The 26333-nt window shown below is 43.8% G+C and overlaps 1 protein-coding gene across 3 annotated transcripts in view; it reads left to right on the top strand.

Annotated features, from left to right (window-relative positions):
- The window catches only part of HGFAC (HGF activator), a 150307-nt gene that overhangs the window by 107396 nt on the left and 16578 nt on the right, over positions 1–26333 (top strand). For all 3 annotated transcript variants that reach the window (XM_029591941.1, XM_029591931.1, XM_029591922.1), the window contains 3 exons: positions 908–993; positions 1993–2245; positions 14969–15108. In XM_029591941.1, the coding sequence (XP_029447801.1) occupies positions 908–993; positions 1993–2245; positions 14969–15108 (479 nt within the window). The remainder of the gene's footprint in view (positions 1–907; positions 994–1992; positions 2246–14968; positions 15109–26333) is intronic.

The following is a 26333-nucleotide window of genomic DNA, read 5'->3' as shown; positions in this document are numbered from 1 at the left end:
AAAAGCATAGGCTCTGTTTCACCCTCTTCGATCACTTGCATAAGATTGCAGGGGCACAAGACTTGCGTGGTGCAACGTGCATACTTAACGCTCGTTCGCAAAGAGAAACAACAGGGGTAGTTACTCTGAAATTTTGCGTTATGTGCTCATGTTAAAAAATGCTATATTATATGAACCTCTAGATGTAAGAAAAATTAAAACTCAAAAGATGCAGAGATATTTCTTTCTTGCAGTATTTAAGATGGACTAAAGAAAACCTGTGTTCAAGCGACCATCATAAAGCACTGGGTCTAGTGTGTCTTACCTGGTAACCCATGAGCGCGAACTTCTGTGTGCTTAAAAAGTATAATCATCAGTCACTTGAAAACTAGGTGATTTTTTGTTTTTTGCATTTTTTGTGTTTGCAACACTAAATTTTATGCAAATGAAGGTTTTTGGTTTTTTTTAGCAATTATTTCACTTATCTGATGGTTGCAGCTGAAACTGTATGTGTATGTTCCGATGACGAATACATGATTTATTGTACTCCTTCATCCTCTTAATGCCGAGTTAAGGAGTACAATTTTTAAGCCACAGAAGCTCGCACTCATGGGTTACCAGATAAGACACACTGGACCCAGTGCTTTATGATGGTCGCTTGAACACAGGTTTTCTATAATCCATTTTAAGTATTGTAAGTAAGAAATATCTCTGCATCTTTCATGTTAAAAAAATGTGCATGTACTTTCCATTTGCTGTTTTGTGCGGTGCAGGCAAGGAGGGCAAAATGTCACAAAATCATCTATGTGCACTATTTTCCTCTCCTGACCAATTTGAAAATTGCCTTCTATAAACATTATAGCAATAATTTAATCTAGGTAATACATCGCTAATCCTTACAGCTCTTCTTTCCATTTTGTTATTCTAGAAGTCCAGATGATGATGATACACCATGGTGTTATGTGATGAAGGCCCACCATATGTCCTGGGAATACTGCAACATTTCAGTGTGCAGTAGGGAAATTTTATATGTCATGTTGTATAGATGAAATGCAATATACAGATATGCCTTTAAGATACAATGACAAAAAGTCCAACAGATTTACATAGATTTTCATATCATATCTATATCTTTTAATTTATCTCTATATATGAATATATATATATATATATATATATATATATATATATATATATGTAAAATTGTATTTGATTGCATGTACAGTATTTGTTATTCCATAGAAGTTGAAGGAAGAAGAAAATAATTTGTTTCATTCATACAGCAGCTACCAAACATAGCTATGTTAATAAAGCTAAAATTCACATTTCTTTATTTTTCTATTTACGTTTCTGGTTGATGTTGCCCAAATGTTTCTTTATAGAGATGGAAAACCACCATAGCTACAGCATATGCATTATTAATATTTTAAGAGGGCAGCCATGTCGATATATAAAAAAACTTTTAAATAAATAAAAAATACCCAGACAACTACTGATCTAACTATGTAAAAGCAGTGTCTGGCTATTGCCCATCTTTGACCCAGTTAAAGGTATGCATGGGGGTTCCTCAACCCTCGTACATTTAGCTGCATTTAGGGCAGGCACTCTCTCAAAGGAGGGTAATAATTATGCATAGATTGCATTTTCAATTCTCTGTGCGTTATTTTCCGTTCAAAAACTGCTCTCAGATGCCCGTGGTGATTTTTGTATGTGAAAGCGTACGCATGGTTTCCCTTTGCATGGTTTCCCTTTGCGAAACCATGCAAGGAGGGCATGTAAAAAGTACTCACGGACTGTGCAGCAATGCAGGCTGTTTAAAAATTGTCCCCTAAGTAGAAGGCTCATAATTTGATGCCTCATCATTCTAGCATGGGCAAACTGGTGGAACCATATGAAAAAAATTAGACCCCCCCCCATCTTGCTTTAGAGAATAAAGAAATGTCCTGTTAAAAGATCTTGTCAGGCATTTTTTTTTTTGTATGCACATTCACCAATTTATCTTTCTCTCTTTAGCCAGCTTGAGCAGGAATGTGAATCCGTTTAGTGACTTGCCAGAAATTAACACATTTGCCATCATGCCAAAGCCGACGTGTGGGACGAAACATGCGAAGCGAGTTTACGCAAGGGGCAGAATTCTGGGCGGGACCTCCGCTTTGCCTGCATCACATCCCTGGTTAGCAGCTGTCTACATTGGAAACAACTTCTGTGCTGGAAGCCTGATACTGCCTTGTTGGGTAGTATCGGCAGCACACTGTTTTGCTACTAGGTAATTTTATTGTAGATTATTTCTAATTTTATTTTATTGTACATCCAACAGGCAGATCTAGAAAGATGTAAACATAGGCTGGGACTTTTCTAGGCTATGTTGGATTTGCCTTGGTGGCTTTAAAGCAGATGTTCTCTCATTCTTCTCGGAGTTTAGTGATACCATTTGGGAGGTGATAAGGGTCTGGCTGAAGAGGGAGATGGAGGTACCAGTGGATTCTAATTAATGGCACTTGTTCCAGTTGGATTAAGATGACTAGAGAGACCCCTTAGATTCCCTATTTGTGTCCTATTTTCAAGGACATGTTTTTGAAGTTAGGAGTATGTGGTATGTTCCATTTGTCAGCTCACCACTTCTTGTGAGTGCCGTAGTGAAATGTGCCTATGAAAGGATAACCATATATGGTAACACACAAAGAGACTATCACCCTCCCTTATACTTAATCCTTAACCCTAATACACCCCTAAAACTATACCTCATTCACTCACACATTCATACTTCCCATCCCTCTACGGGATACATTAAAATACATACCCTCCCCAATATCCTGTTACAGCTTTTTCTGTTTTCTATATTATCAATTGAAATGGTGACATATTAGGGTAATTATGTGCATACAGTAGGTGTCCAGAGTGTCAGAGGACAAAGAGTTACGATAATATGTTTGGAAAATGGAATATTGAATGCTGTTTTATGAAGTGATATGTAATTAAAGAATTTATATGTAGTAAATGTGATACCGTTTATGAAGAAAAGATAAAAGGATCCCTTATTTTGTTGCTATTCCTATGAAAGGATAAACAGACCCCAGGTGTTCAGTGCTGTAGAAGGAAAGGAGCAGCTGCAGACTGAAAAGCAGGGGTGTGTGACCTCTCCCCCTCTGCCATATAGTAAGGGAAGGGAAAGAAAAAGCGAAGCTTTCCATTCCTGTAGCACTTTTTAGTGTCCTAAGTTTGAGGACAAAGTAGGAAGGAGTTTCCCAAAATGTGGAAGAAAGCACTTGCTCTAGGTATTTTCAGGGAAGGAAATGATCCTGTCCTGGTAGAGAAGAAGGGTTCTAGTTGGGTTGCCCTGACAGGATCTGGGATCCACTATGATTTTGATAGAGAAAAGGCGAGAGAGACACTGACTTGTCCAGTCAGTGTAACAAGAAGCCAGCAAGATGGTGCTTCATATTTGGGGAGGAGAGGAGTCTGTGTCAATAAGATTTGTGAAGAGAGGAGAAGAGTCTCTTTTGCAGAGGAGCAATACAGCTGCAAGGGTTCCGGGTACAATGGGTTTACTAAAAGGTTTAGGAGTTGCCTTGAAATATTAGGAGAGCCTGCCACAGTGAAAGCAGGGGATCCTGGCAGATTGCTGTATTCGGATGTGTAAATGGAGACTACAGATTTCTCACCAAGGAAATGCACAGTTTGTGAAATTATTTCAGCTGAAGAAATTTTGTCTATTTATTTATTTATTTATTTATTGCTGGAACTTATTAACCACCTTTTCGAATACAAGATTCACCCATGTTCAGAAATCTGCTGAACAGATAAGTTATCTGGGTAGTTTTATCCAGATAGTCAGCGCAATGTATCCAGATAAGTGTTCTCTTGAATATCTGGGTAAAGTTACCTGAATAACTTTAGATCTGCTATTTGTGTGCACCCACCTGTTTTCATAAATTTAGCCAGATAGTGCTCAATATTAGGGATGTGAATCGTTTTTTGACGATTTAAAATATCGTCCGATATATTTTAAATCGTCATAAATCGTTAGAGCCGCGATACAATAACAATTCCCCCGATTTATCGTCAAAAAATCGTAAATCGGGGGAAGGGGGAGGGGAAGGGGGAGGGCGGGAAAACCGGCACACTAAAACAACCCTAAAACCCACCCCGAACCCCCCCAAAATGCCTTAAATTACCTGGGGTCCAGAGGAAGGGTCCCAGTGTGATCTTTTACTCTCGGACCTCCTGTGCGTTGTAGAAATGGCGCCGGCGCTACGTTTGACCTGCATTATGACAGGGCAAAGGTAGCGCCGGCGCCATTTTGGTTTTTTGTCCCCCGACGGCAGGAGCGTAGGCGATCGTACGGACGGCGCCATTTTGCGCAAAATGGCGCCGTCCGTACGACAACACGATTCGACTGCAGGAGGTCGTTCCAGACACCCGCTGGACTTTTGGCAAGTCTTGTGGGGGTCAGGAGGCCCCCACAAGACTTGCCAAAGAACAGGAGGTCCGAGAGTAAAAGATCACACTTGCCAAAGATCAAGACTTGCCAAAGAACAGGAGGTCCGAGAGTAAAAGATCACACTGGGACCCTTCCTCTGGACCCCAGGTAATTTAAGGAATTTTGGGGGGGTTCGGGAGGGTGGGGGATTTATTTTAAAGGGTCAGGGTGGGTTTTAGGGTTGTTTTAGTGTGCCGGTTTTCCCGCCCTCCCCCTTCCCCTCCCCCCCACTGGACCCCAGGTAATTTAAGGCATTTTGGGGGGGTTCGGGAGGGTGGGGGATTTATTTTAAAGGGTCGGGTGGGTTTTAGGGATGTTTTAGTGTGCCGGTTTTCGATTTACACGATTTACACGATTTACACGATATTTAAAAAACCCAAACTGCGACGATCCGATTCCCTCCCCCTCCCAGCCGAAATCGATCGTTAAGACAATCGATCACACGATTCACATCTCTAGTTGCAGCTCCCCAAGGTGGAAGCTTGTTGCTTTCCTTTTTTCTTTTGCAGAGACAGCATTCTTGGCTATTCTCTGATTTTTCTTATAACTTAGTTATGGCTCCATGGAGATATTTTGTATGGACAGGAGTTTCCTTCTATCCTCCCAGTCCACTCTTGAACATTAAATTAATTTATTTAAGTTTGGAGTGCCCAAACACTTGGGATTCAGATAAGCAAGAGGAATCTGAGATAATCAAGATCCAAGGAGAGGATGGTTTTTTGGCCATTCTGAGGGGAATAAGGAGAAGGGGGAGGGAGGAGAGGAGATGGACCCAATCCAGGGCCCATGTTTACTTACTGAAGATTGGGAGGAGAGGAGTAAGAGATATGACCCTGATACTGCACAAGGAGAAAGAGTACAAAGTTACAAGGAAGAGGTAGGTGATAAAAGACTATGGGGTAGATTTTAAAAGCTGTGCGAGTGCGTCCATGTCCTTGCGCTATCCGGCGCGCACACATGGACACGCGATTTTATAACATGGCATATAACTTAAATTCCATCTTTGATACTTCATCTTCATTAGGAGGGAATAAATCAGTAACTAAAAATTTTGATTTGTTTGGATTTAACATCAGAACTTGAGAAAAACTGTAAGAAGTCACAAACTTACTGAAAAGCACTTGTACCATAAATTAGCTGGAAAGACTTTAAATAATCACTGGAAGCCATTAAACATCTCTTATGTATTTCATTGTAGTGAATTCATTGCTCCTTTATGCTGTTATCACCAATGCAGTGTGCAGAGATCTTAATGTAGGAAAAATAAGAGCAATGTGAAGGACCTTGAAAGGAAACCTTCGCTGGGGGTCACGTGGGATGATTTGCTAGGGAGGACGTGTTCTCCCTGAGCTCCGGGTGCCACGGACTTTATTCTCACTTTACTACCCCTCTGACTTGGCGAATCGGTACAGGCAGCGCTTGTCTGGAAACAGCCCATGTCGATTGTACATTATATGTACAAATCTCCACAATTGATGGCTGCACGCGGCGGAAAAAGGGAGAAGGAAAAGGACAAGCTGAAACCCGCGGATCCTAAAATGGCGGCGAGCCCCGGCGGCACAAGCCCGGAGTCCGCAACCCCGCTCACAGTGGAAACTCTCAAGGCCACACTGGATTCGACCTTGGACATCAAACTAGCGGGGATCACACACCAACTAGAAGAGGTAAAATCCTCTCTGGCGGAGCTCCAACCGCGACTCGACGGCTTAGAGGAACGGATCGTTGGGCTGGAGGAGGGGCTCACTACCACCACGGAGAAACATAGCGCGCAAGATAAAACCCTCCAAGAATGTTTACAAAAAATGGACGATCTGGAAAATCGGCTCCGCCGAGATAATTTGCGATTTTTAGGGCTACCAGAGGCTGTGGATGATCAAGGGCTGGGAGACTTTCTAGAGGAATGGCTGCCTGCGGCGGTGGGCCTCCCTGACTTGCAAGGAACACTGAAAGTTGAAAGAGCGCATAGGCTGGGGGTTCGCCGGGACTCAGACAAGCGCCCTCGAATAGCTATCGCGAAGATCCTTAATTCACCAATTAACAAAAAATTTGGATGGCTTACCGGCGTAACCCAGAGGCGAAATACAAGAGCCACACTGTCAGGATCACCCAGGACTATTCGGTGCAGGTTTCCCAACAACGGAAAAAATTTTCACCGCTGTGTTCTCAGCTTTTTGAGAAACGTATTAAATTTGCCCTCCTCTATCCCGCTACGTTGAAGGTCGGGTGGGAAGGAATAACCCACCTCTTCAAGACCCCTGAGGAGGCAAAAACGTTTGTGAACACTTTGGCGGCGGGACACGTGTCAGGCCCGTGACGGCCATGATTTTCTCTGCCTGGCTTTGCCTCTCTCGGGTGCGCGCCTAGGCCCCGTTGGCTTGAGAAGGGCCTAGCTACCATATGATATGTCACCTCATTTCCACCTGGAGACCGCTGGTCCTGCCGGAGAGGGCATCAGCTAATTCCCCTGGGCGGCGCACCTGGGGTGGAGGCTAATAAGTGCTGGAGGCAAGACCCGACAAGTTCTGCACTCAAGAACTCTCTTGGACTTCATGTTGGACTTTTGTTTCGTTACGATTCCTGTTGGGGATCTGGACCAAGTTATTGTTGTCCGTGGCACCCGGACATCCTGAGCGGACCTCCCGGATCGGGTACCTTTTTCAGTGCCCCTTCGGCCGCATGGTTTTTGTGTTGCAATGGGGTAGGGGGGTAGACATGGTGGGGGGGAGGGGGAGTTGGGTGCCTGCTTGGGGGTTAGGATGTATGATGAATGAATGGGCATGGGGATATCGGGTCGAAAGGATTTTGCAGTGCTTGTGGGCATGGCGACGGGTCGGTGAGGATGGGAGAAAGTTCCTGTGGACATCGTATCGCAGGACCCAACTGGGGGTAGAGGGCGGCTGGGACCCTCTATCTCCGGCAGTAATGCAGCAGCCTTTGTTTAGCTTACTTTACTTTTTGCATGACTCATGCTGAAACTAATTTCATGGAATGTTCATGGTATGGGGTCTCCCATTAAACGTAAGAAAATCTTAGCCCATTTAAAACGTTTGCATGGGGATATTGCCTGTATTCAGGAAACACATCTGACATCTCTTGAGAGTCAAAAGTTGAAAAGGGACTGGGTGAGGGACTGTTTATACGCTGCATCCACTCGCTGCAAAGCCGGCGTGGCTATACTGATTAGCAAATCCGCAGACCTAGAGGTGGAGCACACTATTGCTGACCCGGATGGCCATTATGTGTTGGTAATAGGGAGATGGAGAGGGCAGAAGGTCACCATTGGAAATGTCTACACTCCCACTGATAACCCACAGAAATACTTAAGTAAATTTGCTGACATTCTCCTTACACACCGGGAAGGTCTTTTGTGCACCACGGGGGATTTTAATTGTGTAGTGGACAACACATTAGACAGAACTACGCAAAGTGGGACCCGCTTGGGGACACGGGGGGAAGGGATGGGGAAGTTCTGTGAGGTGACCGGGCTGGTGGATATCTGGCGAGTCCTTCACCCTACCGACAGGGAATATACGTTTTACTCGAACCCCCATCAGACATTCTCTCGCCTGGACTATATACTATTGGCTCAAGAAGCTTTTGGGAAGGTGGAAAAGGCAGAGATTGAGAACCCAGTTATCTCGGACCATTCCCCTGTCTCATTGGTCATTAACATAGGACAGAAATCAGGAGGAGACAATTGGTGGCGGTTTCCCAACCATCTGAAGGGAGATAAAGAGTTTCGACAGTTTTTGCTGACCAAGTGGATAGACTATGCAAAGGATAATGCTCAACACGTGGACCAGCCTCAGTTGTTTTGGGAAACGGGGAAGGCCGTGTTACGAGGCGAAATAATTAGCTTTGTTAGCGCCCGGTATAAACGCCTTATGAAGGATATCCTTCGCTTAGATGTTCAGACCAAACTAGCTAGGCACACGCTTCTTTCTGCCCCTTCAGAAGCCCATCGGCAGGCCTACTTTCACCTTCTCCACCAGCTCAACACAGTTTTACACAAACGAGCTAGTAACGCACTCCAGGTGGCTCAACATAATTTTTTTCGCTATGGGAATAAGGTAGGGAAGCCCATGGCCAATCTTGTGCGCAGGGCTAGAGCCCGAACTGCGATACAGGCCATGTTAAACCCTCAGGGACAGAAGGTCACAGATCTTAAGGCTATTGGGACAGTCTTCCAGTCTTTTTACACCACTCTCTATGCTGCGGACCCCCCCCTAGGGGGAGATGCGGAACAATCTTTCTTTTCGGATTTGCATACACCGTGCTTGTCATCTTCCCAGAGGGAATTTCTCAACCGCCCCATTCAAACTTTCGAAGTTCTACGGGTCATCACCGATGTGGCATCGGGTAAATTGCCAGGGCCTGACGGTTACTCCTACGACTTTTTTAAGATACTGAAGGTCCCCCTGACAGTCCCTTTGACGAATTTCTATGTGGATGGTCTGTTACACCAGAGTTTCCCCTCAGATTTTAACTCTGCAAATATTATAGTATTGCCAAAACCGGGAAAAGACCCGCAAAAACCAGAGTCGTACAGACCCATATCGCTGTTGAACAGTGATCTCAAGATTCTGGCAAAAGTTCTCGCAGATAGATTAGCACTGCTGCTGCCGCGATTAGTTACGGAACAGCAAGTGGGTTTTGTTAAAGGCCGCTTGGCCACCGGTCACATAGTGAAACTGTTATCAGCAATGAAGCTGTGCCAGCACCATGGGGTGCCGGCGTTGGCTATTGGGTTTGACAGTGAAAAGGCATTCGACAGGGTGGCCTGGCCCTACATGTTCTCTGTTCTGGAGCGCTATGGTATAATGGGGGAGTTTGTGTCTTACATAGAGCTCTTATATCACTGTCCTCAATCCCGTATTCTGACTAATGGATCGTTGTCGGACTATGTGCCCATCCAGAGGGGAGTGCGTCAGGGATGCCCCTTGTCCCCCCTTCTATATATTCTCACGATAGATCCCTTATTAAGAAAGATACTGCTATACCCGGACATCCATGGCTTCGACAAACTTGGACAGTCCTTCAAAGTGGCGGCTTTCGCTGACGATGTCCTGGTATTCTTGACTCACCCATACAGGTCTTTGCCACATCTGCTACAAGTACAGGAACGTTTCGGGTTGTTTGCGGGCCTCAAGATTAACAGGGACAAATCGGAGGCACTAGATGTGGGGCGCACTCTAAAGGAGAGCTGGGCGGGGGAGTTCCCGTTGAAATGGGCATCTGACACCCTTAAATATTTGGGGATTATCATTCCCAACCAGTTGGACTCTATCTATCGGCTTAACGTTCACCCAAAGCTGACCTTCACGATAGATACCCATACCAAATGGAGAAATTTACCTTTATCGTTACGGGGCAGAGTACGCCTTTACCAAATGATGATAGTGCCAAAATGGCTTTATACACTGCAAATGCTACCAATCTGTCTCACCACATCTGATCTGAATAAACTGACTCATGCCCTCCGAGTTTTCTTGTGGGGGGGCAAAAGAGCTCGCATACCTTTGAAGATGCTATACCTACCCCAGCAGCAGGGGGGAGTGGGATGTCCTAACTTAAAAACTTATAACCTAGCCTGTAATCTCCGCTTTGTACAAGACTGGATCTTTGGTTCCTCCTATTATTTACCTAACTCCGTATTACAGCTCTGGTATGAAGTCCCTTCACTAAACTCTTTGCTTCATGCAAGGTCCTCAGACATCCCGCCTCACCTCAAAACTCATCTGCTAGTGACCACGTGTCGGGCAACTTGGGCAAGTCTCTGCAAAATGTTTCATCAGACACCTGGTATCACACCCTTTTTACGTATCCAGAATAATGGATATTTCCTACCTGGAGTTGGGGAAACACCTTTTAAGAGATGGTGTACGGAGGGCCTCCAGTTCCTTTATCAGCTGCATGACCCACTCACTGGGACCCTATACAGTTTTGCTGATCTCCAAAAACAATTTCGTATCCCCCATACTGATTTCTATGCTTTTTTACAAATCAGACATTTTATGCAGTCCTGTCCAGGGCACTGGGGAAATACTCAATGTACCACTCTCTTACAACACCTACTTCACTCAGGTCCGAAAAAACCTCCTAAGATATCAGCTTTCTATAAAGAATTGATCCAACCAAGAGAGAAGGGTCATCTACAACTATTGTATCAGAAATGGTCCACCTGGAAAGAGTTGGAACTTACTTATGAAGATTTTTTGAAATGTTTTGTAACCATTCATGACATCTCCATTAGTGAAGATATGCGGGAGACCCAATATAAATTTTTATGGCAAGGGTTTATCCCCCCCACTCAAGCATTTAAGGCTCAACTCTGTGACTCCCCTATGTGCAAAAAATGTGGCCTCTCCCCAGGTACCTTCACACATGTTTGTTTGGACATGCCCACATGTCCAATCTTTGTGGCAGGAGATCAGTTTGTTCTGTACACGACTTTGGCACTGCCAGTTTCCACAATCACCTGAATTTTGGTTATTTGGGGTTATACAACGGGATCTTTTGCCTGGTCCACGGAGGGCCTTTTTGAAGGCATTTCTGCTTAAGGCGGCTCTCATAGGCAAGAAAGTGATACTTACTAAGTGGTTGGACACCGCAGGCCCTACATGGGATATGTGGTTTAAACTGTTCCTCAGACTCTTTACCCATGAAATGTATATTAGTAATCACCAGTCCTCTTCTCGCTCCTCGGACACTGCACAAATCTGGGCACCCTTTCTTACATACGTACAACCTAAACCAGTGTAATATGCCGGGCTACCTGAGGTGCCCTATGTCGGTCATTACCGATCGCCCTTGAGATCCTGGCAAATGTACACCCAAGCGGGGGGGAGGGGGGGACAGGGGGGGAGGATAGCGGAGAAGAAGGTAGGGTTGGGGGATGGAGGAGGAGGGGGAGGGGGGGGTGGGGTATTGTTGGCATTGGGAACGTTTGTTCGACCAGTATTGCACTTCCCAGTATGTTATGGTTATCTTTTTGATAAATGTAAAATAGCACTACTGTACTGTACCTGCATTTTTTTCCCGTATACGTTGTGACATTCGGTTTCGGGTTCTTATAATGTTGATTCATGTTGTACAACAAAGTATGCTCTGTACTCATTCTCAACTGATGTATGTTACTGGTCCCATCCATGGGAATATGCGAAAAACCCAATAAATAGAGTTATAAAAAAAAGAAAGGAAACTTTCCCCCCATGCAGAAAACCCTGGAATTTCATCTTTTGGCATAATAACAGCATTCCAATTAAAAGAGAAATTTGAGATATGGCCTCTGGAACTAATATCCAGGTTCAAACATCACAGGGATTACACCTAGGTCTCATTAACAAAAAGTGCTTATGCTTTTTCTGAGTTTGCTTAGCAACATCTAGTAAAACATTTTAGAAGCCAGTCTGTGTCTGGGTCCAATGCCAAGGAAACTGTCAGTGTCAAAGATTTAACCAGAATAGTGTGCACAACTTAATGAAGGAACACAGTGAGATACCAACATGAATTCTTCTTCATGCAAAGATCAAACCACGTCAGCTATTATAATAGGTACTATCACAATTGCACGTATAAGTGACTGATGTAATGGACTAGTTAACTCTACGGCTCTGATGGCTCCCTGATATAGAAATTTAATTCAAAATGCAGACTGTCGGGGTGATTATATCAACCGATTGCTTAACTAAGATAAGTGTTTTTAATTGCAAAAAAAACTTTCTAAAAAAAATTATTTCATGGACAAAAATCTATTAAAGCCATAGAGTATTGAGAAGGCAAAGAATGTTGAATAAACCAATAGTGCTTATTATGATGGCTAACATGGTTTGAACTTTGCTTGAAGAAGGATTAATGTTGGTAAAGATTTAACCAGAGCATTATGTGAATTCTCAAATAAAATAGTAATATCAAAATTATTCTTAAAAAATACAGGAGACTATTCCTGCTGACCCCTTCCCCCCAGTTTCTAGTTTATTTTTTTTTTTTTTTTAAAGGAGGAAGATACTATGTCCTTGAAACTGGTGGGATTGGTTGGTCAGGTACTTTAAGCACCTCCAACAAATACCTTTTAAACATTCCTTTAGCAGAGCAGAGATCAAGGGTAGCTTAGGAAAATTTAGAAACTGTACATTTTGTCTCTTCACAAAATTCTCAATATTCTCCAGTTGGTTGATATGTAGATATTGTCTTTAACCACTGCCTCCTGCTTACTCAAATCACATTCCACTTTACTTTGAAGTTTAGACAGTTACTCCATAAGTATAGCTTTGGAACCCTCCAAGGACTGAATTCTATTATTCAATAGGGATGTGAATCGTTTTTTGACGATTTAAAACAATCGTCAGATATATTTTAAATCGTCAAAAATCGTTAGAGCCGCGATACAATAACAATTCCCCCGATTTATCGTCAAAAAATCATAAATCGGGGGAGGGGGGAGGGCGGGAAAACTGGCACCCTAAAACCCACCCCAACCCTTTAAAATAAATCCCCCACCCTCCCGAAGCCCCCCAAAATGTTTTAAATTACCTGGGGTCCAGTGGGGGGGGGGGTCCCGGCGCGATCTCCCGCTCTCGGGCCATGGCTGCGTTAAAAGAAATGGGGCCGGTGGCCTTTTGCCCTTACCATATGACAGGGCAAAGGTAGCGCCGGCGCCATTTTGGTTCCTGTCACCCGACGTCACGAGTGCAGGAGATCGCTCCCGGACCCCCGCTGGACCCCCAGGGACTTTTGGCCAGCTTGGGGGGCCCTCCTGACCCCCACAAGACTTGCCAAAAGTCCAGTAGGGGTCCGGGAGTGACCTCCTGCACGCGGGCCGTATTGCCAATATTCGAAATGGCGCCAGCGCTACTTTTGCCCTATGTCGACATAGTCAATGTATTGTTATAAATCAGGGGAATAAGTATATCTTTAGTCAGACACTTCAGTTAAGGCAATACTTGGATACTCATCCCTAAATGTACCTCTATTGTTCTGGTAAAATAGAATTAGGGGTAGCGTTGATTAATACCTCATATTTTTATATGTATACTGCTTCTTGATATTTATGATCCCCTCATAGTCTCTCTTTTTTTCTTATGATCAAATGTTTAGATTATTATTCACAGCTAGGACTATGATGCTTGAGAAATGTATTTTTCTTTTCCTTATTCTTATTTTATGCTGTGATATGTAATTAAATGTTATAAAAGTTGAATACAAATATAATTTAAAAAAAAAAAAAAGAAGAGTTCTAACCTGAAGAGGTTAGAACTCTTCAGCTTGGAGAAGAGATGGTTGAGGGGAGATAAGATAGAGGTCTATAAAATAATGAGTGGAGTAGAATAAGTATATGTTAATTGGTTGTTTACTGTTTCAAAGAGTACAAAGAGTAGGGGACACACAATTAAGTTATTAGGTGATACATTTAAAACAAATAAAAGAAAATATTTCTTTAGTCAATGTATTAGTTCTGAAATTTTTTGCCAGAAGATAAGGTGAAACTATCAGTGCAGCTGCGTTTAAAAAAGTTTTGGACAAGTTCCTTGAGGAAAAGTCCATAAACCATTATTAAGGTGAAGTTGCAGAAATCCTCTTATCTCTCTCTATATACCCCTCCTCTTGCACTCCACTCATAAGATAAGTCACTCCTATCTGTGCCCTTCTCCTCTACTGCCAATTCCAGACTCCTTGCTTTCCACCTGGCTGTGTCGTGTGCTTGGAATAGTCTTCCTAACTGGTGCGTCATGCTCCCTCTCTTGCCATGTTTAAATCCCATGTAAAGACCCACCTTTTTGAAACCACTTTTAAATCTTATGTCTGATTGTCTGCTTTTAGTCTTATTAACTAACTTTTTTCCTTTTAAACATTGTCTTGTTTTATACTTTAGGTCTCTTGTCCTGTATGTTTGTCTTATTAGATTGTAAGTTCTATTGAGCAGGGTTTGTCTTTTTGTATGTTTGTACAGTTCTTCTTATGTCGTTTATCACTATAAAAATGTTAAGTAGTTGTTGTAGTACGATAAGCAGCATGGAATCTATCTACCCCTTGTGATCCTGCCAGATATTTGTGACCTGTGATGGCCACTGTTGGCATCAGTATACTGGGCTTGATGGACCTTTTATCTGAGCCAGTATGGCAAGTCTTATGATATATTTATTTATTTAGATTAGCAATTACCTTTCCAATAAGCACAAGGCAATATACATTATTTCCCCAGTTTACTGTGATTTGCTCTATCGTTATCAATAAAGAAATAGATCTTTCTTTTTTGAATCATTCTTTTAGATATCAGTTGTGATCAATAAATACCATTTTTTTCCTCTAAATCCTAGTCGCTTCTCATTTAGTTGCTTTTCGGCAGCTGGTATGATTCTGTCTTTAATGATCTGTGAAAGAATCTTTGCTGCATGTTATGTCGCACAGCGTTTCAGACTATGTTAACGGAGCACATCCTGTGGAGCAGGACATATTTGTTACAGTTTCTACAACCTAAGCTTACTCAGTGGGTTTCTGTTTCTTCTTTAGCCCAAAGAAATCAACGGTTACCGTGATTCTGGGTCAGCATTTCTTTAATACAACAACAGATGTGACACAGTCATTTGAAATAGACCGCTATATCCTGTATGATAAATACTCATTGTTTGACCCAACTAATCATGATATCGGTGAGTATTTTAACAATTTTGCCTATTGTTTACAAAATGTAACATGTATTCCAAGGCAGTGAACGACAGTTATTTGTAGTATAAAATATAGTTGAGCAAGCATATACATCTCAGGGAGCAATAAATCCAATATAATACTAGTCAGAGAAATTCTCCATCAAGGTAATAAAAAGTGTCAATTGAAGACTGGTACTACCAAATTGATAGAAAATGTAACTTTTATTCAATGCATATAATGGTTGATTCATATACCTTAATAATCAATAAGAGGAGGAAGGACATAAAAAGTTTCATAATGTCCTTATAGTTCAATGTTTTATTATGTTTAGGCAAGCAAAATGTTCAATGTATCAGCATCAAGCCAGAATGTTCATATCAAGAAATCAACGGTCCCCTGACACGGGCTGTGTTTCATGAAGAGTGTGTCAGGAGGGAGCCCAGAGGTTGTGAGAAACTTGAATGAGATTAAGAGTTACAGTGAAACAGCATTTAATCCCCAAAGCAAGGGCTCTGTCAGCATCATCTTGTCTGCCTCGTTTAAAATCTTGAACTGGCTAGGTCTCTCTGAGATTCTTAGCAATCCTTGGTGAACTGCTTTGGGGATTAAATGCTTTTTCATTGTAATTCTTAATCGAGTTTTCTCACAACGTCTGGGCTTCCTCCTGACGCAGTCCTCACGAAAAATGGCTCGTGTCGGGGGACTGTTGATTTCTTGATATAAACATTTTAGCTTGATGCTGATACATTGAATATTTTGCTTGTGTAAACATAATAAAACATTGAACTATATGGACATTATGAAACTTTTTATGTCTTTTCTCCTCTTATTGGTTATTCATCTTTGATGGTTGGACTTTTGCCTATTATTGTGTTTGCCTGATTCATATACCTTTTAATTTTTGTTTTAATTTTGTTTATTTGCTGGTAATAAATGCTGTATGGAAACCAATAAAAGTTTGACTTTGGTGACCCAACTGCACTGATGTCAGTACATGAGAGGCGAAGGAGGTGTAAAATCCAAGCTTCTTGTACTGAGGTGGGAGGATACTTGTGAAGTACTAAAGCAGTGGGATAAACTAAAAGGTACCCTAGAAGGACCAACAAATATTTATGTTAAGAAAGTAAATAAAAGAAAGAGGAAGAACAGACCAATATGGTTTTCAAAAAAAGGTGTCAGAAAAGGAAAAAGCAAAAGGCATTCAAAATGTACAAGGGATCTCAGAACGAGGAGCTCAGAGAAGAATATCTGGTTAAGATGAAAGAGGCAGGGAAAGTAGTCACAATGGCAAAGGTACAAATGGAAGTAAAGATAGCTAAAAATGTAAAGCAATGTGACGACCTTTTTCAGGTATTGCAGAGAAAGGAGGAAGGACAGAGTTGGGATTCTGAGAGGAGAAAAGGAGAACTATGCGGAGGGTGAAAAGGGTGAAAAGTTTACGAAATAAAGGGATTGTGTGCACCTGGAAAAAATACAAGTGCACATATCTATGGGGTTGAATGGGATACGTCCTAGGATTTTAAGGTAACTCCAGGAGAATCTAATGGGTACACTGAAGGATCTGTTCAATAGATCTTTGGAGACAAAAGGAGACTTGTGAAGTACAAGTGGTGCTATGGGACTGGAGAAAGGCAAATGTGGTCCTATAGATCAGTTAATCTTACCTAGGTAATGACAGAATGAATGGAGATTCTATAGAAAGAAAGGATAATAAACTATCTGGAATCTGGAGGGCTGAAGGATCCAAGGCAGCATAGTTTTACAAGAGCGAGATCATGTCAAAAAATCAAATCAATTTTGCTATTTATTTATTTATTTATTTATTTATTTAAAAAGTCTTCTATACCGATGTTAGTCAAAACATCACCTCGGTTTACATGGAACAAAAGCAACGGAAATTACAAGTAACAGGGGAAGGGTAGGGGGTACAAAAAACCAATAGGAGAGCAGAGAAGCATAGGAACAAACAACAAGTGAACTATAATGTCATAAGAACAAGGTCATAGTCAAATTCAGGTCATGATCCATCACAATTCAATATTCATCAAGGGTGTTGGGGAAAGGCTTGTTTGAATAGCCAGGTTTTGAGCTGGGCTCTGAATTTGGTGATGTAAGGTTCAAGTCTGAGGTGGGTTGGGAGTGAGTTCCAGTGCATAGGTCCAGCAATGGAGAGCGCCCGATCCCTTGTAGCTGTGAGGTGTGCTTTCTTTAGAGATGGCACATGGAGGGACCCTTTGTTAGTGGTCCTTGTCGGTCGAATCGAGCAGGCAAATTGGAGGGGATCTGCCAGCCAGTTGGAGTGATGGGAATATAAGGCTTTATGTATAATGGTCAGGGATTTAAAGAGGATGCGGGATTGTTGATTGAGAGACTGGATTTGGTTTACTTGTAATTTAGAAATATTTTTGAAATTGTCCCACATAATAGCCTCATAAACAAGCTGAGTAGCTTGGGGATGGACCTCAAGCTGTTGGACAATAGGGAGTAATAGTAAATGAAATTCACTTGTAGGCATGAGAGGTGGTGAGTAGATTGCCTCGTGGATCTGTCCTGAGATTGTTTCTGATCAGTATCTTTTGTGAAGATTATTGCAGAGGTTAACAGGAAATATTTGCTTTTTTTGTGGATCTGCAACAGAATTGTTACTCCTGAGGGAATAGGCAGGATGAGAACTGATCTAAGAAAGCTCAAGGAGTTGTTAAGTGCTTAACACTGAACAAGAAAATGTAGAATCATGCATTTGGGTACAGAAATCTAAGGGAGAAGTACATAGTTGTGGGGATAAGGGTCAGACATTGATATGGGTCAATCAAGAGACAGAGCTTGAGGTCATCATATGATTACCTCAAGGTGGCAACACAGTGTGACAAGATGGCCAGAGCCAGAGGGATGCTAGGGTGCATGGCGAGAGGCATAACCAAAAGAATCAAGAAGGGATAATGCCTTTCTACAGGTCATTGAAGAAACCTCACCTAGAATATTGCATCCAATTCTGGAGGCTGCATCTCTGCAAGAATATAGACAGGCTGGAGGTGGTCCAGATAAAGGCCACTAAAATAGTGTGGGGTTTGCACTAAAACTCATATAACATGAGACTTAAGGACCTAAATATGTACCCTAGAGGAGAGAAAAGACATTAATATAATAGACATTCCAACATCTGAAAGGTATAAATCAAGCATAAGAAGCAAACTTTGGGCCAGACTAGTGCTGTGCACTGCCAGGTAGAAAATGCCCAATTCAGACCCTGAGTCAGATCTTCTACTACCTGGTTTATCTGGGGTTGGGTATACTGTAAAGGCAGCATTCAGAGTCCCTGGGAGCGGGAGACATAGTCATTGTTCAAGGAAGACATATATGGTACCTTCCAGAGCTCACGACTGCAGGATTCTAGAAAGAGCACTGGTGCATGGATCTCAGCCCAGGGCAATTACTGTTCTAGATATATTTGGGGGGTGGGGGGGCAGGGGGGCAGGGGTGGATTGTATCAGCCTGGGGGATTTTTTTTTAAACAGGCCCATGTGATTCAATGACTCCCAAAAAGCACACCAAGCAGACCCTAGAGAGGCACATTATGTGACCTGGAACATAGATGCCTCTATTGTCATACTGGAGCCAAAAAATCTCCAACACTCAGGGCTGCTCGCCCCTTCCCCAATTGCACATTTACCTTCACCCAATCCTCAAATTCCTGCTTTAATTCCCCCACCCCAGCTTTTTTTTTTTTTTTGCTGGTAATCTTAACTTGCCTACAGGCTACAACTGGTACATTCAGCTGCTGGGGTCTACAGCACTTTGTTGTCCTGGTGATAGTGGGAGAGCTGCAGTGTGATGCCAACCAGTCCCTCTCTCCTGCACTGTCCCAGGGCAGTGCTGTTTTCAGTCACAGTGCTGCCTGCCAGCGCCTGCACAACCCCATTTTCCCTTCTTCCATCTCTGAGGCTGCAGGCAGGCAGTTTCAACCAGATGGAAAACAGAGCTCTGTTATCGTGGGACCAGTAACAGACTTTTTTTTTTCTTTTCTCCCTAGGAAGGACCCTGGGGCTTATATAGCTCATCCAGTTAGTAAAAAAAAAAAAAAAAAAAAAAAGGAGGTGGGATAGACAGGAAGGCGGGCTGGGGCCAGGAGACTGCAGCTCCAACTAGAGCATCAAAGAGAGGCAGGCCAAAGGCAAGCAGGGCTCTGACTGGAAAATAGAGCAGCAATTTTTTTTTTTTCAAATATGTGCGGCGGGCGAGTCGAGGTGCTGGCTTACCTGCAACGAGTGCCAGTCTGCCTTTGCTACCTCCGAAATTAAAGCCCAGCACACAAAGACAAGGAACTAACTGCTAGTACAGTTGAGCCACAAAGACAGCAGTGGTGTCTGAGAGGAAATGACAGATGCCTAACCTAACTGGCCCTCCGGGGCATGCCCAATCCCCTGATAGGCCAATCTGTCCCTGCAGGGGAGGATATGCATTTGGGAAAATAATTCCTAGATAGTTATGAATGAAGGCTGATGGTGCCAGATCCCAGTCCTGGATCTGATTGAGCTGGAATTCCACAAGAGCAGGAGGAAATTGCCAGGTAACATTTTTTTTTTTAAAAAAGCAAACCTTTTTTTCAGGGAAAAATGCTGTAGAACAGAAGATGGTACGGAGCTCCAAGGTGGTAGACTCAGTAGCAACATCAGGAAATAATGAAGACAAAAAGAATAACATAATTTTAAAAAGCAAGGGTTAAGCAAAGAGATTTACCAATTTCAAAGAGATGGTGATGGTGGGGGTGATCATGGATGCAATAGAGTCTGTGGCATTGCATCAGGAGTTAAGTTGGGTAGACTGGATGCTGGATGGGTCAAGTGGGTCTTATTTGCTGTCATATTCTATGATAGTGGTAGGAGCAGGGTTGGGAGGTTGTAGTATTGCAAACAACTACCCTTCACTCCCTCAAGATTAGAAGCAAGGAGAAAGGTGATGAGAACAAAACAAAGGGCAGAGAAAGGAAGCAAGACCTACCAACAATGCAGACCATGAGGTAGTTGGGTTGGTTCCAGCACGTAACAGTTCCCCAGAAACTAAACAGGTTGGCGGTGGCAGACTGATAGCAGCTGAATACTATCCAGCAAAGCCATGGGGACCTAGAACGCCAGAAATTTGGGCAATAGCCTTACTAGTTTTGGTAACTGTTTATATTGTTATAAAATTAGTTAGTAAGACATTAAGTCCTGGGGGAATTCTGCGCTACTGCGGAGCGCAGAATTTGCGCAGAATTCCCCCCTGCGCAGAAGATAGCAGAGGAGACCCCGGCATGCCGCGAACGGAGTGCATCCCGCATGTGCCACCAGACGCGCTCCGTTCGCAGCGAAGATGATGGTCCTGGCACACCGTTCGCAACGAAGATGGAAGGCCCCGTGTGCCACGAATGGAGTGTGCTCCGCTTGTGGCGAAGATGGAAGGCCCCGGTGAGAGAGAATGTGTGTGTGTGTGTGTGTGTGTGTGTGTGAGGGAGAGGGGAGGGTGAGAGGGAGAGGGGAGGGTGAGAGAGAGCAGGAGGATGTGAGAGAGAGCATGGGAGGTAAGAGAGGGAGGATGCTGTTTCAGAGAGAGAGAGAGAGCCTATATGAGGGGAGGGGAGAGAGAGAAAGCATGGGAAGTAAGAGAGCGGGGGGAGGGATGCTTCAGCATGGGTTTCAGGGAGAGGGAGCCTATATGAGGGGAGGGGGTGTGGGGGAGGGGAGGATGAGAGAGCAGGAGAGTGAGAGAGCATGGGAGGTAAGAGAGCGGGGGGATGCTTGAGTGTGGGTTTCAGAGAGAGGGAGCCTATATGAGGAGATTGTGAAGGAGTGTGTATGTGTGTGGCGTTGTTATATCGACGATGTATTTTGTATTTGGTTAGCCTCCAGAGAAGATCTATAAGATTTTTTACAATGGTTGAATGTGCAAAACTCCCACCAATTTACTGCACAATGCCATCAACACTCAATTGCATTTTTAGACATTCTAATCAAACGAGAAAGATACATTGTTGGTACCACTCTATATAGAAAAGAGACAGATTGCAATCACCTTTTATGATACTTGAGCTATCATCCGAAAAGGCTGAAAGATGGATTACCGGTATCCCTGTTTTTGCGTCTGAGAAGGATTTGTTCGAATAAAGAAGAGTTTAAATTACAAGCAGTCGATCTGTGCACAGGATTTGCTCAAAAGGGATATCCAAAGAATGTTATAAAAAAAAGCCTACAAATGAGCTTTATTTGCTAATAGAACCTTGTTGCTACAATACCAACAAAAACCATATAAACAGAACCTAACATGTGTGATGCGATATTCTGCATACACTAAGGATGTTAACATTGTATGATTGCACTGGCAAGTACTATTGTTATATAAAGTGTTTCAGACCTCTCCAAGATTTGCATATTCAAGGGGACAGAATATGAGAGATCTGGTTGTCAGATCCTCGTTCGATTCCACATGGGAAAAACTAGAACACGGAGCACATAACAGTTGTTGCAAATGTGAGATGTGTGCCCAAACATTGACAGGGAGCCAATGGAAATCTCCTAATTCAGAAATTGTGGTGAACTTGTGTGGACTGACTACATGTGGCTCAGAACGAGTCATATATGTAATACAGTGCCCGTGCAATTTGATATACATGGGAAGAACTAAGAGGAAGATTCGCACAAGGCTAATTGAACATAGTAGCTGCATCAAGACATCGAAACTTACAGCCCCGTTGATAGAACATTGTATACAGGAAAATCATAGTTTTGCAGATCTGAAATGGTCGATTTTGGAACAGCTACATAGGGGAGGAAGAGGGGGTGATAAACAGTCCCGTCTAAACAAACGTGAACACTTTTGGATTCTCACGTTAGACTCAGTGCATCCATGAGGACTGAATGAGAAAATCAATTGGTATTCCTTGATCTAATTTTGTAGTCCTTCTGAAGATATAAATTCCTTTTGTGAAATATGATTGGTATGTGAAGTTGAGAGAATGATTTTTTTGGAGCTCAGTATTTGACCTAATTGAGAACTTTAGTTGATTACAGCAAGACTACTTGGACCTGTTGTTATTACATGTGTTTTAGTGGATCCTTGGGTGCTGTGGAGATGACCATGCCCATGGGGAGGAGCCCCGTGAAGAGCCACAGCACTGGGCTAGACTCTGATACACAAAACACTGGAATTTGAACTTTTATTATATAGCTTGAAGTAGCCACCAGGTGGCAGTGGTGAGTTTTAGTCTCAGGGACCTCAGCAGAGGGAGCCCTTCTCTCCTAGATGACGTCAGGAGGTTCCACAGCAGGTTACCCAGCAAGGAGTTACTGTGGATGAGACAGATGAGAGATTAGAGTACTCACTCGGTTAGCTGTTAAGGATGCGATTCCACCAGATAGTTGTAGAAGGTACAGGCACTGAGGCAGGGAGAGCAGGCCCTCGAGGAGCAAGTACCTGTTCCCTGAATGACACCTGAAATAAAGCAGAGGGCCCCTGAGGAGCAGGTACCCAAGTTAGTAGAAAACCCCGAAGGGCAGAAGTAGAGCTTCCTGCAGCAGCAGGGAAGCAGCAGAGTAGCACAGACAGGAACCGTTCGAGTCCTAGTTCGAGTCTTTGCCAACTCAAAGAGCTAGCAATCTTGAGAAGTAGATATACCCGGACAGCATGACGACAGATGAGGGAACGCCCTAGAGGTTCGCGCCACTGGGCGTACATAGATGTGGGTTGCGCGCGTGCACCCTAGCAGGTACCTGGGAGGAGCAATGGCATACGGCTGCACCATAGCCGTTCCAGAGACACCAGAGAGGTCGACTTGACAACACTGTGGTAGCCATCTTGCCCAGGTAAGCGGGAGGAGCCGAGATAGGGGTGCAACAAGCGGGGCGAAGCTGTTGAAGACCAACGGACGCAACAGTACCCCCTTCAAAGGGCGTCCATGCTGTGATCTACCAGGTCTAGGTTTTTGCGGATGTAGATGATGGAAATCCTGTAGCATCTTCTTATCCAAGATATTGGACATTGGAGTCCAAGAGTTGTCTTCTGGGCCACATCCATCCCATGATAGGAGGTATTCCCATACTCTGCCTCGTTTTCTTACATCGAGAACTGCGTCAATTTTGTATTCGATGTCTTCCTCTGCATCTACCAGAGTAGAGTCGGGTATCTTGTTGGAGAACTCACTGGGTATCACTGGTTTCAATAGTGAGACGTGGAATGCATTGTGGATCTTTAAAGTAGCTGGTAGCTTCAGACTGTAGGTGAGGTTGCCCAGTCGTTGGAGAATGGGAAATGGTCCAATGAAGCGAGGAGCGAATGGAGCTGAAGGAAGTTTGATTCTTAAATGTTTTGTTGAAAGCCAGACCTTGTCACCAGGCTTGAAGTCTGGAGCCTTGCGGTGATGGGCATTGTATCCTTTCTTGGCTCGTATTCCTGCTTTCTCAAGCATCTCTTTAGTCTGAGTCCAGAGTTGATGGATATCCTTAACAGTTGTTTGAACTGCTGGGGACAACCCTGATAACAGAAGTGGCAGTGGTGGTAGTGGTAGTCGTCCGTAGACCACTTCGAATGGTGTTGATCCAGTGGATGTTGCTGGATGAGAGTTTATGGCAAATTCTGACCATGGCAACAGTTTGCTCCAATCATTCTGTCAGGTGTTCACGTAGGCACGAATGAACTATTTGAGTGTCATGTTCATCCTTTCTGTTTGGCCATTGGACTGAGGATGATATGCCGATGTGAAGTCGAGGGCTATATCAAACTTCTTGCATAATGCCTTCCAGAAGTTAGCTGTGAACTGGACTCCACGATCAGAGACTATTTGCTTAGGCAAGCCATGCAGGCGGAAGATGTGTGTGATGAATAATCGGGTGAGCTCCTTGGTGGTGGGTAAGCCTGGGAGAGCCACAAAATGTGCCATCTTCGAGAACCTGTCAAAGGTTACCCAAATGGTGTTGTTCCCTCCTGATGATGGTAAATCTACCACAAAGTCAGTGGCAATATATGTCCATGGTTCTTCAGGGTCCAGCAAGGGTTGGAGGAGACTCCATGGACGTTTTGGTGCGTCTTCTGTTTAGCGCAGTTTGCGCAGGAAGCAACGTAGGCGACCGTGTCCTCTTTCATGGTGGGCCACCAATAAAATGTTTGCAGTGTAGACAACATCCTTCGTTGCCCATGGTGTCCTGAGAGTTTGGAGTCGTAGGCCCAAGCCAATAACTTTTTCCTGAGGTTCTTGGGTATGATAGTCTTTCCTGCAGGTACCGAATGGGTAGCTGCCAATATGACCTTCTTGGGGTCAATGATGTGTTGCAGCTCTTCGGATACGTCCTCGGAAAGGAAAGAGTGTCGGCTCTGATATTCTCATCTCCAGGGCGGTACTTGAGCACGAAGTTGAATCTGTTGAAAAACAGAGACCATCTCGCTTGTCTATGATTCAGGCACTGTGTGTGGTGGAGGTACTCAAAATTCTTATGGTCTGTGAAGACCATTACTTGATGTTGCGCTCCTTCGAGCCAAGGGCGCCATTCTTCGAATGCCATCTTTATAACCAGAAGTTCCTTGTCTCCAACTCCGTAATTTCTCTCGGCAGGAGAAAAGCGACGGGAGAAAAATGAGCATGGATGTGGAACCTTAGAATCGCCAGCCTGGCTTAATACTGCCCCTACACCAATGTCTGAGGCATCGACCTCTACGATGAAAGGCTTAGCGGGGTCTGGATGTCGAAGTCATGGCTTGGTGGAAAAGGCATCCTTCAGCTTTTGGAATGCAGCTTGCGCTTCGGGAGACCAATTAGCTACATTGGCACCTTTTCTTGTCATAGCTGTAAGCGGTACTGTGAGTGAGGAGTAATTCTTGATGAAGGTCCTGTAATAGTTGGTGAAACTTAAGAGCCTTTAACCCGGTGGGTTGTGCCCATTTCTTGATACTTTCCAGCTTCTGTGGGTCCATTTGAAAACCTTCTTTGGAGACAATGTAGCCTAGGAAAGGTTCTGATTCCTTATGAAATTCACATTTAGATAGCTTGGCATAGAGATGGTTCTCACGAAGCCTCTGTAGTACTCTTGACATCCTCTTGGTGAGTGGTGATGTCTTGTGAGAAGATTAAGATGTCATCTAAGTAGATAACAACACATTTATAGAGGAGGTCTCGGAAGATGTCGTTCATTAAATTTTGAAAGACAGCCGGAGCCTTGCACAGGCCAAATGGCATCACTAGATACTCAAGGTGGCCGTCTCGAGTGTGGAAGGCCGTCTTCCACTCATCGCCAGCTTTAATGCGAAGTAAGTTGTATGCTCCTTTCAGATCCAGTTTTGAAAAGATCTGGGCTCCTTGTAGTCTATCAAATAATTCTGAAATCAGAGGCATTCCAGGTCCTTAATAGTTATTTCGTTAAGGCCTCTGTAATCTATGCAAAGACGCAATGTGCTGTCCTTTTTGCCCACAAAGAAGAAGCCTGCGCCCGCAGGAGACTTGGACAGTCTAATGAAGCCCTTGTTGAGATTCTCCTGAATGTATTCAGACATGGCTTTGTTCTCTGCCACAGACAAGGGGTACACTCTGCCCTTGGATGGTTCCGTATTCGGCTTCAGACGAATAGCGCAGTTATAGGGTCTGTGAGGCGGAAGTATATCTGCAGCTTCTTTTGAAAAGACGTCTTGAAAATATGCGTATTGAGGCGGCAAGCCCGGCATTACTGGGGTGGTAGGCATACAAGGTAATGGCTTAACCTCAGTCAGGCATTGCTTATGGCAGTTTGGACCCCAACTTGATAGTTTCAGAGTGACCCAATTGAATTGAGGCATATGCTGTTGTAGCCAAGGTAATCCCAGGACTATGGGGTGCATAGCCTTCTCTAAAACAAAGGAGATGGTCTCCATATGGAAAGCACCGGTTCGTAGACACACTGGTTCGGTACGTAGTGTTACTTCTCCCAGCAAGGGTTCTCCATGGATGGATGAAAGAAGTAGTGGAGGCGACAAGGTGGAAGTGGGGATCCGTAGATGTTCCACTAGTCATTGAAGAATGAAGTTGCCTCCTGCCCCTGAGTCCACTAGGGCAAGAGTCTGGTACTGTAGAGGACCGCAGATGAGAGAGCGGAGGAGGAGTGGTGAGACCTAAGAAGAGTCCTCCTGCAGGACTTAGTTCTGTCCATTTCCCGGTCATATAGGGCAGTTTTGGACAGCATGGCCAGCTTGTCCACGGTACATACACAGCCCTAATTTCTTCCGCGTTCTTCTC

Source organism: Rhinatrema bivittatum, chromosome 1, assembly GCF_901001135.1.
Source record: "Rhinatrema bivittatum chromosome 1, aRhiBiv1.1, whole genome shotgun sequence".
NCBI classification, from domain to species: domain Eukaryota; kingdom Metazoa; phylum Chordata; class Amphibia; order Gymnophiona; family Rhinatrematidae; genus Rhinatrema; species Rhinatrema bivittatum.
Note: the sequence above shows the minus strand (reverse complement) of the source record. Positions and strands in the feature narration are given on the sequence as shown.